General features: G+C 43.9%; 1 protein-coding gene across 2 annotated transcripts in view; it reads left to right on the top strand.

Annotated features, from left to right (window-relative positions):
• Nucleotides 1-12,566, top strand: part of ralgps2 (Ral GEF with PH domain and SH3 binding motif 2) — a 73,207-nt gene extending 60,641 nt beyond the window's left edge. The window contains exons 10-21 of one of the 2 annotated variants that reach the window (XM_084356061.1): nt 1,281-1,418; nt 1,798-1,888; nt 2,161-2,228; nt 2,307-2,445; nt 2,553-2,704; nt 2,791-2,845; nt 3,431-3,508; nt 4,424-4,529; nt 5,700-5,792; nt 7,720-7,825; nt 8,194-8,285; nt 8,373-12,566. In XM_084356061.1, the coding sequence (XP_084212187.1) occupies nt 1,281-1,418; nt 1,798-1,888; nt 2,161-2,228; nt 2,307-2,445; nt 2,553-2,704; nt 2,791-2,845; nt 3,431-3,508; nt 4,424-4,529; nt 5,700-5,792; nt 7,720-7,825; nt 8,194-8,285; nt 8,373-8,402 (1,148 nt within the window). In that variant the 3' untranslated portion in view covers nt 8,403-12,566. The remainder of the gene's footprint in view (nt 1-1,280; nt 1,419-1,797; nt 1,889-2,160; nt 2,229-2,306; nt 2,446-2,552; nt 2,705-2,790; nt 2,846-3,430; nt 3,509-4,423; nt 4,530-5,699; nt 5,793-7,719; nt 7,826-8,193; nt 8,286-8,372) is intronic. The other variant, XM_084356062.1, reaches the window with a different exon arrangement.
• The last annotated feature ends 810 nt before the right edge of the window (nt 12,567-13,376 follow it).

The raw sequence follows: 13,376 nt of genomic DNA, 5'->3' as shown, positions 1-13,376 counted from the left end.
CTCTTTTGCCACATGTAAACACGCACAAAGCGCCTGTGTACCCTAACCACAGGTCCTCAGAGCACGCATCTGTCTGTGGGTGTTCCAGGCAGTATGGATTTGCGCATGACTAACTGCTGTTATCCCTGACAAGCTCTCAGAAGACCAGCTACAGCGGTTAAGCCTTCAGGATCCCTCTCTTCCTCCTCTTCTCCCCATCTCTCATTTTCCCCCTCTTACAGCTGCGTCTCTGAACGCTTGTGAACTGTATCGTCTCTCTCTCTCTCTCTCTCTCTCTCTCTCTGTGATTCTTATCAGATGGGGTTGTGTTTGTGTGTTGTATGATATCGTGAAGACAAGGGTTTGGCCCTTTTATCTACTGGCTCTAATCCCGCGGTTCTGTTGTCTCGGCTTATTTGTGCATCTGTGTTTAGACTCTGCTGTAAATGTGTGTGTACGTGCACACATCTGTGAGTTTAACGCCGTTTTCCAAGGCAGGGGAAGGGGGAGTGTCAAGTTGTCTACTGTGTGTGATAACTTTTCTTACATCTGTACTCCATCTCGATGCTGGCGTGTGAAAGAAGAAAGAAGGAAAAATAAGAAACACTGAGCGAGAAAGGGGGACATGGAGGAGAAAAGAGGAGAGTGTAAGGACGGGCGCATCATTAGTCCAATTCTGCGGCTTGGTAATCTCCATTTTCAGAATGGTGGGAAGCTGCTCCCGCATTTGTCTCTTAATGTTAATATTTATGTAATGAGATACTAAGATCCTCAGCTCTGCTCCAAGTCTGCCAAAAAGACGCAATGAGAGAGGGCGCAGGGAGGGGAGAGAGATGGCCTCGAGCTGGAAAGGCTGAAGAGAAGATCAGTCATCCTCTCAAGGAACTTATTTAGATCCATGAGGGAAAAAGTCCATTTGAAACATGTGCAAAGTATATGCAAAAAGTGTGTGCGGGGATCTTATTCCTGACAAGCAGTTTGTGATTACCAGCTGGTCTTCACACCAATCAATCCACAGCTGCATGGCACTTACGTCATGCATCCAGGCAAATCTGGCTGTATTAAGACATCCAGCCTTGTCTGTGTGTCTCCGTGTTTGCTTTCTAATAAGCGGGAAGGAAAAGCCTCATGTTCTCCAGTGGTGTTTAATGCAACACCATCAACAGATGTCCTTGTTTGGCTCGCACCGGGGCCCTCAAAGCTGAGAGTGTGAGAGAGCAGGGTTGTGCGTTTTTCCTGGTTTGATGTAACATGTTTCATCTTTTTTTTTTTTTTTTTGTCCGTCTGCTTTTTTATTTCAGGGATGTACCTGTACGATCTGACGTATATAGACTCGGCCTACCCCTCCACGGGCAGCATACTCGAGAACGAACAGAGATCAAATCTGATGAACAACATTCTCAGAATCATATCGGACCTGCAGAGATCCTGTACCTACGGTGAGCGCAGACACACACAGCTACACAAACTCATGGGACGGCAGTGTGGCATAGGTGTGTGTTTTTGTGAAATCTGAATATATTGAATTAAAAAGACTTGGGATTAGTTTACTCCATCTGCATTCAGCATCAGTCAACAAAACTAAGGTTTTATAGGATATTTCATACGTTTCAAAGTGGCAATCTCAAAAGATTTTCATTTCAATAAATGTCTGTTAAAGCTACTTTAAGCGTTGTCGTCGTTTCAGCTAACTTCCTGTCCATTGTGCAGGTAGCAATCCCCTCCATCCTCTTTGTGTCAAACACGAGCAGATAGGTTTTAGATCACATGAACGCGTACATCTTTGCTAATGTTTGTCATAACCTTTCTCTTTTCCAGATATACCAGTGTTGCCTCATGTACAGAAGTATCTCAACTCAGTCAGGTATATCGAGGAGCTGCAGAAGTTTGTGGAGGACGACAATTACAAGTAAGAAACAAACCTCAAAGAACAACAGCTCTGTTGCCCAACTCACCCAGATTTGGCCTCATCATTTCTGATTTAGTCACACGAGCAATTTCCTGCCTGGAAGATCAAAATATGTATTTTTATCCTGTTTCTAATTTTATAGTTTGCTGCCGGGCACTGCGTTCATCCGTGTTTCCCGAAGAATCTTCCATCCGCATAATTATTTCTGTAATGAGTAGACCCACAGAGAATGAGTTCAAGCTGACGGATGCATCAATGTTTTTTATATTTAGGTTGTCACAGAAGATCGAGCCAGGCACCAGCACACCACGAGCAAACGCCTCCAAAGAGGATCTCGTCGGTAAGTTGGGTGTTAAATGTAGAATTATTATTACCTACCTGCTCGATAAATCTGACCTTACTCTTTTTCTATCCACAGGCCAGGAAGCGTCAGCATCTCCTCTCTGTGGTCGTAAATGTACGATAGCAGCTGAAGGAACCAAAGTCCCGGCCACGCCGCCCTCGCCCAGGAACCTGCTGCCATACGGACACAGGAAGTGCCACAGCCTGGGCTACAAGTCAGTTTTTCTGCCTGTTGGTGAAGATGCTGATGACCTTGAGATATACCTTTTTTGTCATTCAAAGTCTTTCTTTTTCCTTCTCTCTTCGATCTGTGTCCACGTAGTTTTATCCATAAGATGAATACCGTGGAGTTTAAAAGTGCGACGTTCCCCAATGCCGGTTCTCGCCATCTGTTGGACGACAGTGTGATGGAGAGCCACAGTCCCACCCGAGGACAAGCGGAGAGCTCAACTCTGTCCAGCGGTATTTCACTTGGTAAGACTCGCACATGTTTGGCGCACTGTTTGTTCCGTCAAAGACATGTTGTGTATTTTCTGGTGACGGTTTGTGTTTGTGTACAGGGAGCAGCGAGGGTTCTGAGCTCAGCGAGGAGGTGTCTTGGCCAGCATTTGAGAGGTAAGGCTAATATGTCCGTGTCTGCGCTGCCTTTTCATCACATCCACATGTAAGGTCATAAAAAATCCCTCCATCCCAGATGTGATTGTATAATTTTCAAAGCTCTGGCCTCGAGACACAGCTATGCGAAATGATCTGCCATTAGAAACTCAAACAAAAGACGCCATGCCCAGCCTTGCTTTTTTAGCCTCGCAGCCGGGGCTCCGTCACGCCTCATCCCTCCACCGCTGCTCTCAGACGCTTCTGCTTCTCTTGCAGCCTAACATGTATTAAGTGCTTAACATTTAAATCCCCTAACCAGTAGTCCCACTGTGCCAACAAGTGTCCACACTCACTAGTTTCTGAAATAAACAGCTCAAGATTCTTCTGCTTCTTCTTTCCAAAACACCATTTCTTTAAGCTATTGAATGACCCTGTGAGCACTCATTCATCAGTAACTCCTCTAACCAAATGACAGCTGCTTCATCCAGCCCTAACCCATGCAATCTGAAGGGAAAAACAGCACGCACAATAAACACCCACATACAGCCTTAACAGTGTCCCCGTGCCCCCCTATCCTATCCTGTCTTATTCCATTCTGAACAGGACTCGCTTCTATCACTCTCTGGGCCCAGTGACCCGCGTGGCCCGCATCCCCTACAGAGGAGTCCTGAGGCCCAGCAGGTACACGCGTCCCGAAACCTGACCTCAACCAAAACCTCTCTTATCCTCACTTCACGCCCCCTCAGACCCTACCAGGGCCAGGGGCCGCTGTGTGCTGGTACTTAGAGTGTGTGTGCGTAGTGCTGGGGTAATGCTGTGGTGGGGAACAGGCGTGTGTGTGTTGGTGAAATCAGGTGAAGGGCAAAGAATCGATTTGGGGTTATGATTCTTCATCTAATCTACCTTTCTTAATTTTCTTGCATGCCTCTCGCACACACACACACACACACACACACACACACACACACAGAGCTCATAGTCAACCTGGACTTCTTCTTGTGATGACTTTCCAAGATATTTCACAGCTTGGAGATTAAAATGAGTTTCCAAAGTTGCACTCCATGTGTTACTGGAAAGAAACTGTTACATCCTCATTCCTGAGTTAGAGAGGAACAGACTCTTCAGGATTATTAAAGCCAATTCTCATGGACGTTGCATATTAAGCGTCCCTTGCGGTCAGGGATGGGTTTCTCTCTCTCTCTCTCTTTCTCCCCCTCTCTCTCTCTCTCTCTCTCTCTCTTTCCACCAGGCTTCACTGGGCTCCTGCTCTGGGCTTCCTGCTCTGATCCTCCAGACAGACACAATCTGCACACCACCTTGTCTGCCTCTGCTCCTCTCTCTGCAGATACCAGTGTTAAGATTTATATCTGTGAAATTCACTTCTGTGAAAACAAGACAGAAATAGATGTAGTTTTAAACGAGAAAGCGCTTTCATGTAGCAGAGTTTACGGTGGCTTCGCAGATCGCGTCTGCCTTTTTTATTACTAGTTCATCTCTGATTTAATCTGGTGTGTGTGCGCGCATGAGAACATGCATGTTTTCCTGTGTGTATGTTTGTGTATGTAGCTTGTAATGTTTGTCTCTGTCCTGTTGTAGCTCAGCGGAGTCGGAGGAGCTCGCAGTTCACTTGTATCCCGGAGCGGTCACAGTGCAGGGGGTGTTGAGACGGAAGACCGTGCTCAAGGAGGGCAAGAAACCAACAGTGAGAATACACACACACACACACACACACACACACACACACATTCAAAAAAAAAGTTGGGACTCTGTGTAAGACCTAAAATAAAACAGAATGCAATGAGATCGCAATCTGGACCCCTAGCTACACTGCTAATGAACTAAATAGCTAATGGCAGCTACAGTCAGCAGCAGTTTGCGGTTACTCTGGCGATGTGCTGCACCTTTAACCTTTAACTTTATAACTTGTGTTTCGTTGTAAAACAGCATTCTGAGTGGAAAGCAAAGGAAGACTTTCATTGTACAGGGAAACTTGTTTCTTTCACTGTGCGTATGGTAAAAAACGCTATGACTTTGACTGACTTGATTAATGTTTTTGGGCTCAGGCTTGTACACGTACACGTGCATGTGTCCATGTGCTGTTCATACACATACTGTATACCTACCTACAGCTATACAGGAGCAGATGGGCAATAAATGCTGTCTGCGGAGCGCAAAATAGGACCTCAGAGACTCTTTAACCTGCAGAACATCTTTGTTTCTGCCTGTTCCTTACACTTACTGTAATTCTCTTCCTCTCTGACCGGGCTTGCATTTTTTTCCCCCCGCTTTTGTTTGCCTTGGGCCTCTTAAGGCCTTTTTATATTTGAACTGAGATTATCCTATGCCGTTCTGACTGGAAACAAATCTGAACCTCTGTGTGCAGTTGAAACAACTTCAAACTGTCACAGGTCGTGTTGGTGATTTACGAACTCCTTTGATGATGTAACAAGGTCTAATAAAAATATTTTCCTGATCTGGCACTGTAGTCAGGCTAAATCTCTTCACACCAGGAGTATTAATTGGCAGGTTAGGGTTAGTCCCTTTTTTTCTTTCAGATGCTTTTCCCTCATCTCGTAACTCTCTTTATTTTCCTTGTGTTAGTCTTAAAATCCTTTAGTGTTTATGGAACAAGATGCTAATTATGAACAGTTGTTCTCCATTAATCCAGCCAGGTTTCCCAAACCATTACAGTCTCTCCTGTGATTCATCTCTCCGTCTCTTACTCTCTGATCGTGTCTCTTTATCTGTCCCAGTCAAGGGTTTGTGACTCACACAAACATCCCGTAGAGATCTGATAGCACATGAGTGTCGTACTATTGCGTTTCATTGACTCAATCAGGCTGACGATCGGATATCACTGTTGTTCCTCCAGGTGGCGTCATGGACCAAATACTGGGTTGCTCTTTGCGGAGCCCAGCTCTACTATTACCCTGCCAAGTCCCTGAAGGCCACTGAGAGAAAACATGTAAGTTATACGAACACACACTGTGTGGCTGCAACTAACAGTCATTTTCATTGTTGATAAATCTGTCATTATTTTCTCAATCGATGAGTTGTTTGGTCTATAAAAAACAAAGAAACCAGAAAAAGACACACATTTAAGAAGCTGGAATAGATTATCAAAATAGTTTGCGATTAATTTAATAGCTGACACCTAACTGATGATGAAGTGTTGCAGCTTTTAGACACACTGACCCTCCACGTCATATGTTAACAGTCTGCATGTTTACAGGGGATGATAGAACCTTTGGAGACAATAACAGACAGCACATTACTTAACACCTGAAAGTCTCAGAGTTCTTCCACGTGAACTGCAGATGTGAGAATAAATGCACCAAATGACCCAAAAAACACACTCAGTTTTCCAAGTAGATGACACATGATAGTGATTACTTACTCACTCTTACAGTCTGGCCTCATTGAACATGTAAGGTTTGCAGACTGTTTGTGGCGCTGATGTGCAGCGGAATATATTTGTTTACTGGCTACACCTGCAGCGCACAGATGTGTAGGGCTGTGCGAGTCACAGGCAAACCAAGACAGTGAGCATTCGTTTTTGGGATTGTGTCTTCAGTTTTAACGCAGCGCTGTGAAACTTGGATATGTTAACATCTACAGACGACAGCAGGCCAGTTGAAGTTATTAAGCAACCACTAGCTACTTGTTAAAGGGACATTGTACACATTAAAGTGTGTATACAGGTCTTGGGGAGTCTGATAAATTACCTCCAATGATGTTACCCAGTGGCTGAGTTGCATAATGGATAATGTAGGCACCGGGTTTTGAAAAGGAAGAAGAATGTGTGGAATAATAAAGGTGATATCTGGTTCTACTGTATTGATTTTGATCATTTGTTTCTAAACTATCCCTAATGAATCCAACAGTGTTACAGAAGTAGAATGCCAAACCAGGGGACTGCTTTTCAAAACCTTGCACCCACATTACCCACAATGCAATTTAGCCACTGAGTGACATCACTGGAGGCAATTTATCAGATTACATGCAGCTTCCTCTGGAGCCACGAAGGGCTGTATACTACTTTTTCACATATGCAGTAGTACTCCCCAAGACCTGTAAACACACTTAAATGTGTAAAATTGGTGGAGTTACCCTTTAAATGCTGACAGGGAGATCAAGACCCCAAAGTGGAAGCCATCTAGAGTCATTTCCATTAGACAGGTAGTTTAATTTAACAAAATATTGACATTGTATAACCATTTTCTGGATAGAAGGGCGGCGCACACCTCATGTAAATAATATCAATAGAAGAATGGGAGTGGATCTCGGTGGCACATACGCACCACTGCTCACATACGGTGTAGCGAGTCTCGTTGATTACAGTGGAAGCAGAAGTTGCAGCAGCTGCTCTGCGAACTGTCTGCATACATTGTGTGTTCAATAAAGGCAGCCTGCGAAAAAGTTTAATTACAGAGTGAACTCGGGGCGAAACACTTCTGATTCTTCTTCATGTGTTTTTGACTTGGTATGCACAGCAGAGGAGAAATGTTTTGTTCAGTGTGTCTGTGTGTGTGTGTGTGTGTGTGTGTGTGTGTGTGTGTGTGTGTGTGTGCAAGTTTGATGGGAACATTTACTGAAACTTCAGGAGCTCAGAGGAGTGTGGGTAAGACTTGAGATGTGTGTGTGTGTACGTGCGTGGAGGGGACTGGGTGTACAGACAGATGGTAGCACTCATTGAATAATGGGACCAATGACATCACTGCAGTCCTGTGTGTCACTCACAGGGTAATTAGAACCTTGTGGAGCGCACATGTAGGCTCACAGGCAAGCTCCAGAGGACACACATACAAAACTTGTGTTAAAAGATGCATCAGACACAACAAAGTCATCGTGAGAAGGAAAACACACTCTGTTTCCATTTGTCCTCTGTCCAGTTCAAGTCGACGTCCAGTAAGAGCGTGTGTGTGGTGGGTCTCATGGCCATGATGGCTGACGATCCTGAGCATCCTGATGTCTTCTTGCTGACCGACTCAGAGCATGGTGAGAAGCATGCATGCGCACACACACACACACACACACACACACACACACACACACACACAAAAGGAAAAACGAAACGGAAATGAGTAGCACGAGCAAACAGTCAGCTCATTGAAAACGGATGCAGTTAAAATATGAACCATGTCACTGGAGTTTGGTTTGAATGGTGACATCACCTGTGCACATTTTTACGCACACACACACACACACACACACACACACACACCCCTCTGTCCTTTTCCACTGTGACTTTATTTAACTGTGTGGGGCCAAAGTCAAGTGAGGCTTCAGCCATCTTTCCAGAGTGTTGAGAAAGCAGGTGGGATCAAGAGACTTGGCATCTCACGCTGTTTGTCTCCGTTGCCTAGGTAACACCTACAAGTACCAGGCAGGCAACAGGATGAACGCTCTGCTCTGGTTCAAACATCTGAGTGCTGCCTGTCAGAGCAATAGGCAACAGGTACGGAGCCGCATGAACATTCAACACACTTTAACACACACTGTTGACTGATCTGTTACATTTCATACACCTGGCCTCTGTTTGCAGGTGCCAGCCAATCTGATGTCATTCGAGTGAGCGATGCTGAGGAGTGAGCAACGGCGAGAGGGATGAGGAACCAGAAGGAGGAGGAGGAGGAGGAGGAGGAGGAGGAGTGTTGACTCAGTAGTGGGAGCTTACACTGCCATGAGCCCTGATTCTAGCCCCGGCCTCACTGCAGCCTCACCTGCCACCACTGCCTTAACCAGAGTACCGTGTGTGTGTCTGTGTCTGTGTGTGTGTGCGTGTGTGTGTGTGTGTGTGTGTGTGTGTGTGTGTGTCTGTGTGCGTGTGTGTGTGTGTGTGTGTGTGTGTGTGTGTGTGTGTGTGTGTGTGCGCATGCATTTGTGTGTGTGTGAGTGTGAATGGAGGTGACTGTTTTTGGATGTACTGACTACTGATCAAGGACCTGCACCACTGCTCTTGTCTCCCATTTGCTCTGTGTCTTGTTTATTTGACTGTTCAGCACTTCAGCGGAGTCATTCGACTTCTCCTCTCCTCTCTCACCAGACGGACATAAATAACCTCTCCTCTTGTCCTCTTGTCTTTTACTAAGGGGGTTAACTACTTTTTATTTGTGTCCCCGCCACGCTTGAATGCAAGATTCCCTTTTTTTTTAATCGGCCGGACACACAATCGCAGCGAGCACACTCACACCGGACTAACCCATCAGACTTTCGAGGGTTTGAAAATACTTTTTTCTTTTCTTTTTTTACACTTTAAATTGTTGGTCTCTTCACTCACGTGAGTCGATTTGGAGTTACAGGATCATTTCTTGAGCCACGCACTCACTTTCTCGCACACAGACAGGCCTGGTTCGATCGCATCGTAAGGGCTCTGATTCGCAATCGATTCCAGCAGAAACAATTCCCACACTTCCTGAATGTGTCCAGTTTTTATTACAGAACTTAGCCGCCCCCTTTTTTTGTCATATACTCGCTAAGTGTTCTGTACGTATGCGTGTGTGTTTGTATAACTGCATTGGGTGAGGAAGGGTGGGGGTTGCTTAAACGACAGGAATCTTGTCTGTGTTCCACATACAGTAAGGTACGATAATCCCAGAATCTAAGCTAAGATGTGTTCACGGTTGGGTAGGCAAGAAGAGTTAATCCTTTTACAAACCTGTATTTTCCTCCAGTGTTGTCTGCTCTCAGAAAAAGCGACGCTCGGTTCACCAGACTCACACACACAAACACTACAGAACTGACACCGTGAAAGAGTCCAAGAGAGAGCAAATAGAAACTCATAACACATGATTTTATCTCCTCTTCTTCTTGTTGCTGAATATGGTTAGAGCCTCTGGTCTGGAGCGGACATTCAAAGCTACCTGGAGCCATACAGAATCTATTTTAAATCTTGTTTGTTTGTATTGTTTTGTGTTGTTACATTTCTTTTTTTTTTTTTTGGGAGGGATGGTGCAGTTCACAGTATTACCATGTAGTAGATGATTGCACGTCAATGTAGATTTGTCTGTTACAACTGAATGTTACATTTTTTTGTGTTTTTCCTCCTTTTTTTTGGAGCAGTTATTTTGAATATTTTATGTACATGTGAATTTTATTTTTTTCTATTTCTTTTTTTTTTGTTGCCCCTCATTCTATTAATCAGCTTAATCTTAGGCCCTCATTATGTCACATCTGATTTGGAATAGCAGAAGCACCTTGGTTATAATTAGTGCCAAGTGATGAAATGTCACTGTTTTTTCTTCGGGTTGACGAAACGTTGGGACGGATAGAGCTGCAGTGGAATCAGATGTCAGTGTGCATCACAAATGTTTCGGGGTGCCACAAAAAGACTTTGAGCGTTTGTTTTCGTTGGGAGCAAAGTGCGTCCAAACGAACAAACAAGATCAGGATGACGTTAAGTTTTCGCCCAGTACTATTCATCCATCTTATCTTTTAAAAATATTTGTTTACATTGTATGTTTACACAATCTTTTGCCCCAAATCACAATCAATCCTCCACATGTACATGATAACACTTAGGAAATGTATTACAGCATGTAGAAACAATGGTCCCACCTGTTAATGGGGTATGTTAAGTTCGGAGTTAGTTGTTTTAAATGGTTGGTGGGATGGAAAGGTGAACATATCCAGACTCACTGCTTCAGTCAACCCCCTCCTCCAGGCTAATATCCAGCCCGTAAGGTCACACTCCTGCATTCAAACTGTCCTCAGCACAATATACAAGACAACAGTTCAGCTTTTAAAGGGTAACTCCACCAATTTTACACATTAAAGTGTGTTTATAGCTCTTGGGAAGTACTACTGCGTATGTGAAAAAGAAGTATAAAGCCTTTTGTGGCTCCAGAGGAAGCTGCATGTATGTATGTCCAACAGTGTTATATGAGTGTAATGCTAAACCAGTAGACTTCTTTTCAAAACCTTGAGCCTACATTACCCACAATGCAACTTAGCAGATGAGTGACATAACTTGAGGCGATTTATCAGATAACATGCAGCTTCCTCTGGAGCCGCAAAAGGCTTTATACTACTTTTTTCATATATTCAGTAGTACTCCTCAAGACCTGTAAACACACTTCAATGTGTGAAATTGGTTGACCTAGCCCTTAAGGTGCAACAATCAGAGTTCAGTGCCCATAAAAAGATGTCAAGTCCTTTTATATATGAACTGAAGGAGGGATGGTAGTGGGTGAACCTGTGGAAGAATGAATGAGGAAGCCAAAGACAGGCATATGGTAATGCGGCAGTGACTCAAAGTACGTGTGAGCATTTGTGTGCCTGTGCATACTTCTCTATTTTTATAAAAAAACAACAAAAAAAACAACACACATTGTAAATGAAGCCAGACAGGCAGTCAGTAGAGGCTGAGGTGACCGCCAGCTGATGCCACAACTCCATGCTGGCTTGTGTTTCTACTAGAAGTGTGAAGAAAAGGTGGACTTGGGAAAACTACACTCATCTGTGTCCACTTGTGGCCTGTGAAAGAGCTTTTATGCTGCATTATGGAGCAAGAGAGTGTTTGAAGTGACAAAATCCCAGAGCCGAAGCACTGCAGAGGCCAAATCTGATTGGTCGGCCCAGGGACAAAGAGGGTCTGTGAATGAAATAAGTGAAATGGGTGAGAAAGAGTTTGGGTTTTTTGGGGGGAGGCTTTACAGACTGTTTACCTGCAGTACATCTACAGACGGTGATCGGTTTATCTCTTCACCTACGAACTCAGATGAGCTGGACTTGCTGTCATTTGCAGTATACTGACAAATTGGCGTAGAGAAGCAAAAAAAAAAAAGTGTAAACAGAAGTAGATGAGATGTAAACAATCCCAATGTAGACGGTCAGCATCCCCTTCTCACTTCCACTCCTTCTACTTGCTTTATCTGGTGTTAATGGAGAACGGTGAACGAAAAAGACAAACGAACCTGAGGTGGATTCCTGAGTTTTAAACCTAACCTGACTTGGGAGGTTTATTTGGGTCTGGGTTAAACGGTCTTTTCCCTGGAGAGAAACCCAGATCATGTTGAGCGCTTTGTGTGAGGTTTTCCTCACTGTAACCTGAGTTTACATGATTTTCTTTTTTTTTTACTATCATTTCTGTACAGCATATGGTCAAAATAACGGAAACACATGTTTAATTTCAGCCGACTCATTTCTTGGATTTCATGTCCAAACATAATAACCCCATGATCATCTTTAGTGGAACGAGAGTGGAAAAAATTCAGATGTCGGGCGCACCTCGTTTAACATAATTTTCGGTTATTACAAAGATGCCATGCTTGAAAATTCCTCTTTCTGTGGTGAATGCCCACATTGTCTCCTTTAAATTGACCATACTGTCTACAAATGCACAATTTGCCCTGTATTAACTGTGTTTGAGTGAATCTGCTTTGTGAGTTAACTCTGTGTAACGGTCATGATAGTCGAGATGAAGGGTTCAGCCGGAGGAAGGGTGTGATTATACAACTGGTTTGGTGGAGAATCAATGTGAATCCGTGCCTCCCGTGCGCGGGACAGGCATCATTCACTGTTTACCAAGGACTTCAACAAGAATCTTCGATCAAGTATCTGAAGGTGGCGAGGGTGATGTGTAAATGACCTTCGACCCTCACCCTTTACCTGACTCTGTGTGTGTCTGTCTCTGCCCGTGTCATGACTGTGGCGAGCGCTGTGACCTCACGGCTGAGTGATGCGCTGCCTGGTGTGAAGACTGAGAACCAATAAACACTCTGCCCTTTTTTACTCCACACATCCGTCTCACGCTCATTGTTCTGCTGAAGATTGTCTGACTGTCTTGTGGGTGTAGATGTGAGTGGGAGGCTGTGAAGCCTGTGTGACTGTGTTGTATTACAGTTGGCTCAGTGTTACATACAATCAGTCCCAGCCTCTTTCAAGCTGCTGTTTAAGTTGATGCAGAGCAGCAGGAACGACTGAGAGCTACTGTAAGTGTAAGGAAAGTGGAGTCGGCTTATTTTCTTTATCATTATTGACCCTTTTTTTCCCTAAATGTTACCCAAAAATGTAGATTCTTCAATCAGCTAACTTAATACCACGCAGCAAATTACATTAACCGCAGTTTCTGGAATTGACGGGTCTTATTTTTTCAGTCATAATTTATCCTGATGAAACATTACTTCGCGAAGCTGTGGTTACACTCACATCCATCTCAGCACGGATGTTGGATTTTAAACTAAACAGTTGTGGGTTTGCTTGCAGTGAGGGTCCAATATTTAAAGGAAACCATTACTTATTACTTACTTTTACATTTTTGCCACCCAGACTAGGTATATCTAGCCCTTTGTTGTTAATATATATAATATAATGTAAATATTTTACAGGGTTTTTTTCCTACAGGGTTAGTGGTGGTGTTTTTTTTTTACTTAAAGGTGCCTTTTGTATTTTTTTCTTATCAAACAAAATTAGGTTTACATTCAGTGTCATTCATAAAAATGCATTGTGTGGTCCTCTAGACTTGGCAATCTTGTTGAATGCAATTTCATTTTAAATATATTGGTAACATCCATTTTTGCTAGCTAATAGTCTATTTTGCATTTTCTGT

The sequence above is a fragment of the Pagrus pagrus genome (genome assembly GCF_965226575.1).
Source record: "Pagrus pagrus genome assembly, chromosome: 6".
NCBI lineage: Eukaryota > Metazoa > Chordata > Actinopteri > Spariformes > Sparidae > Pagrus > Pagrus pagrus.
Note: the sequence above shows the minus strand (reverse complement) of the source record. Positions and strands in the feature narration are given on the sequence as shown.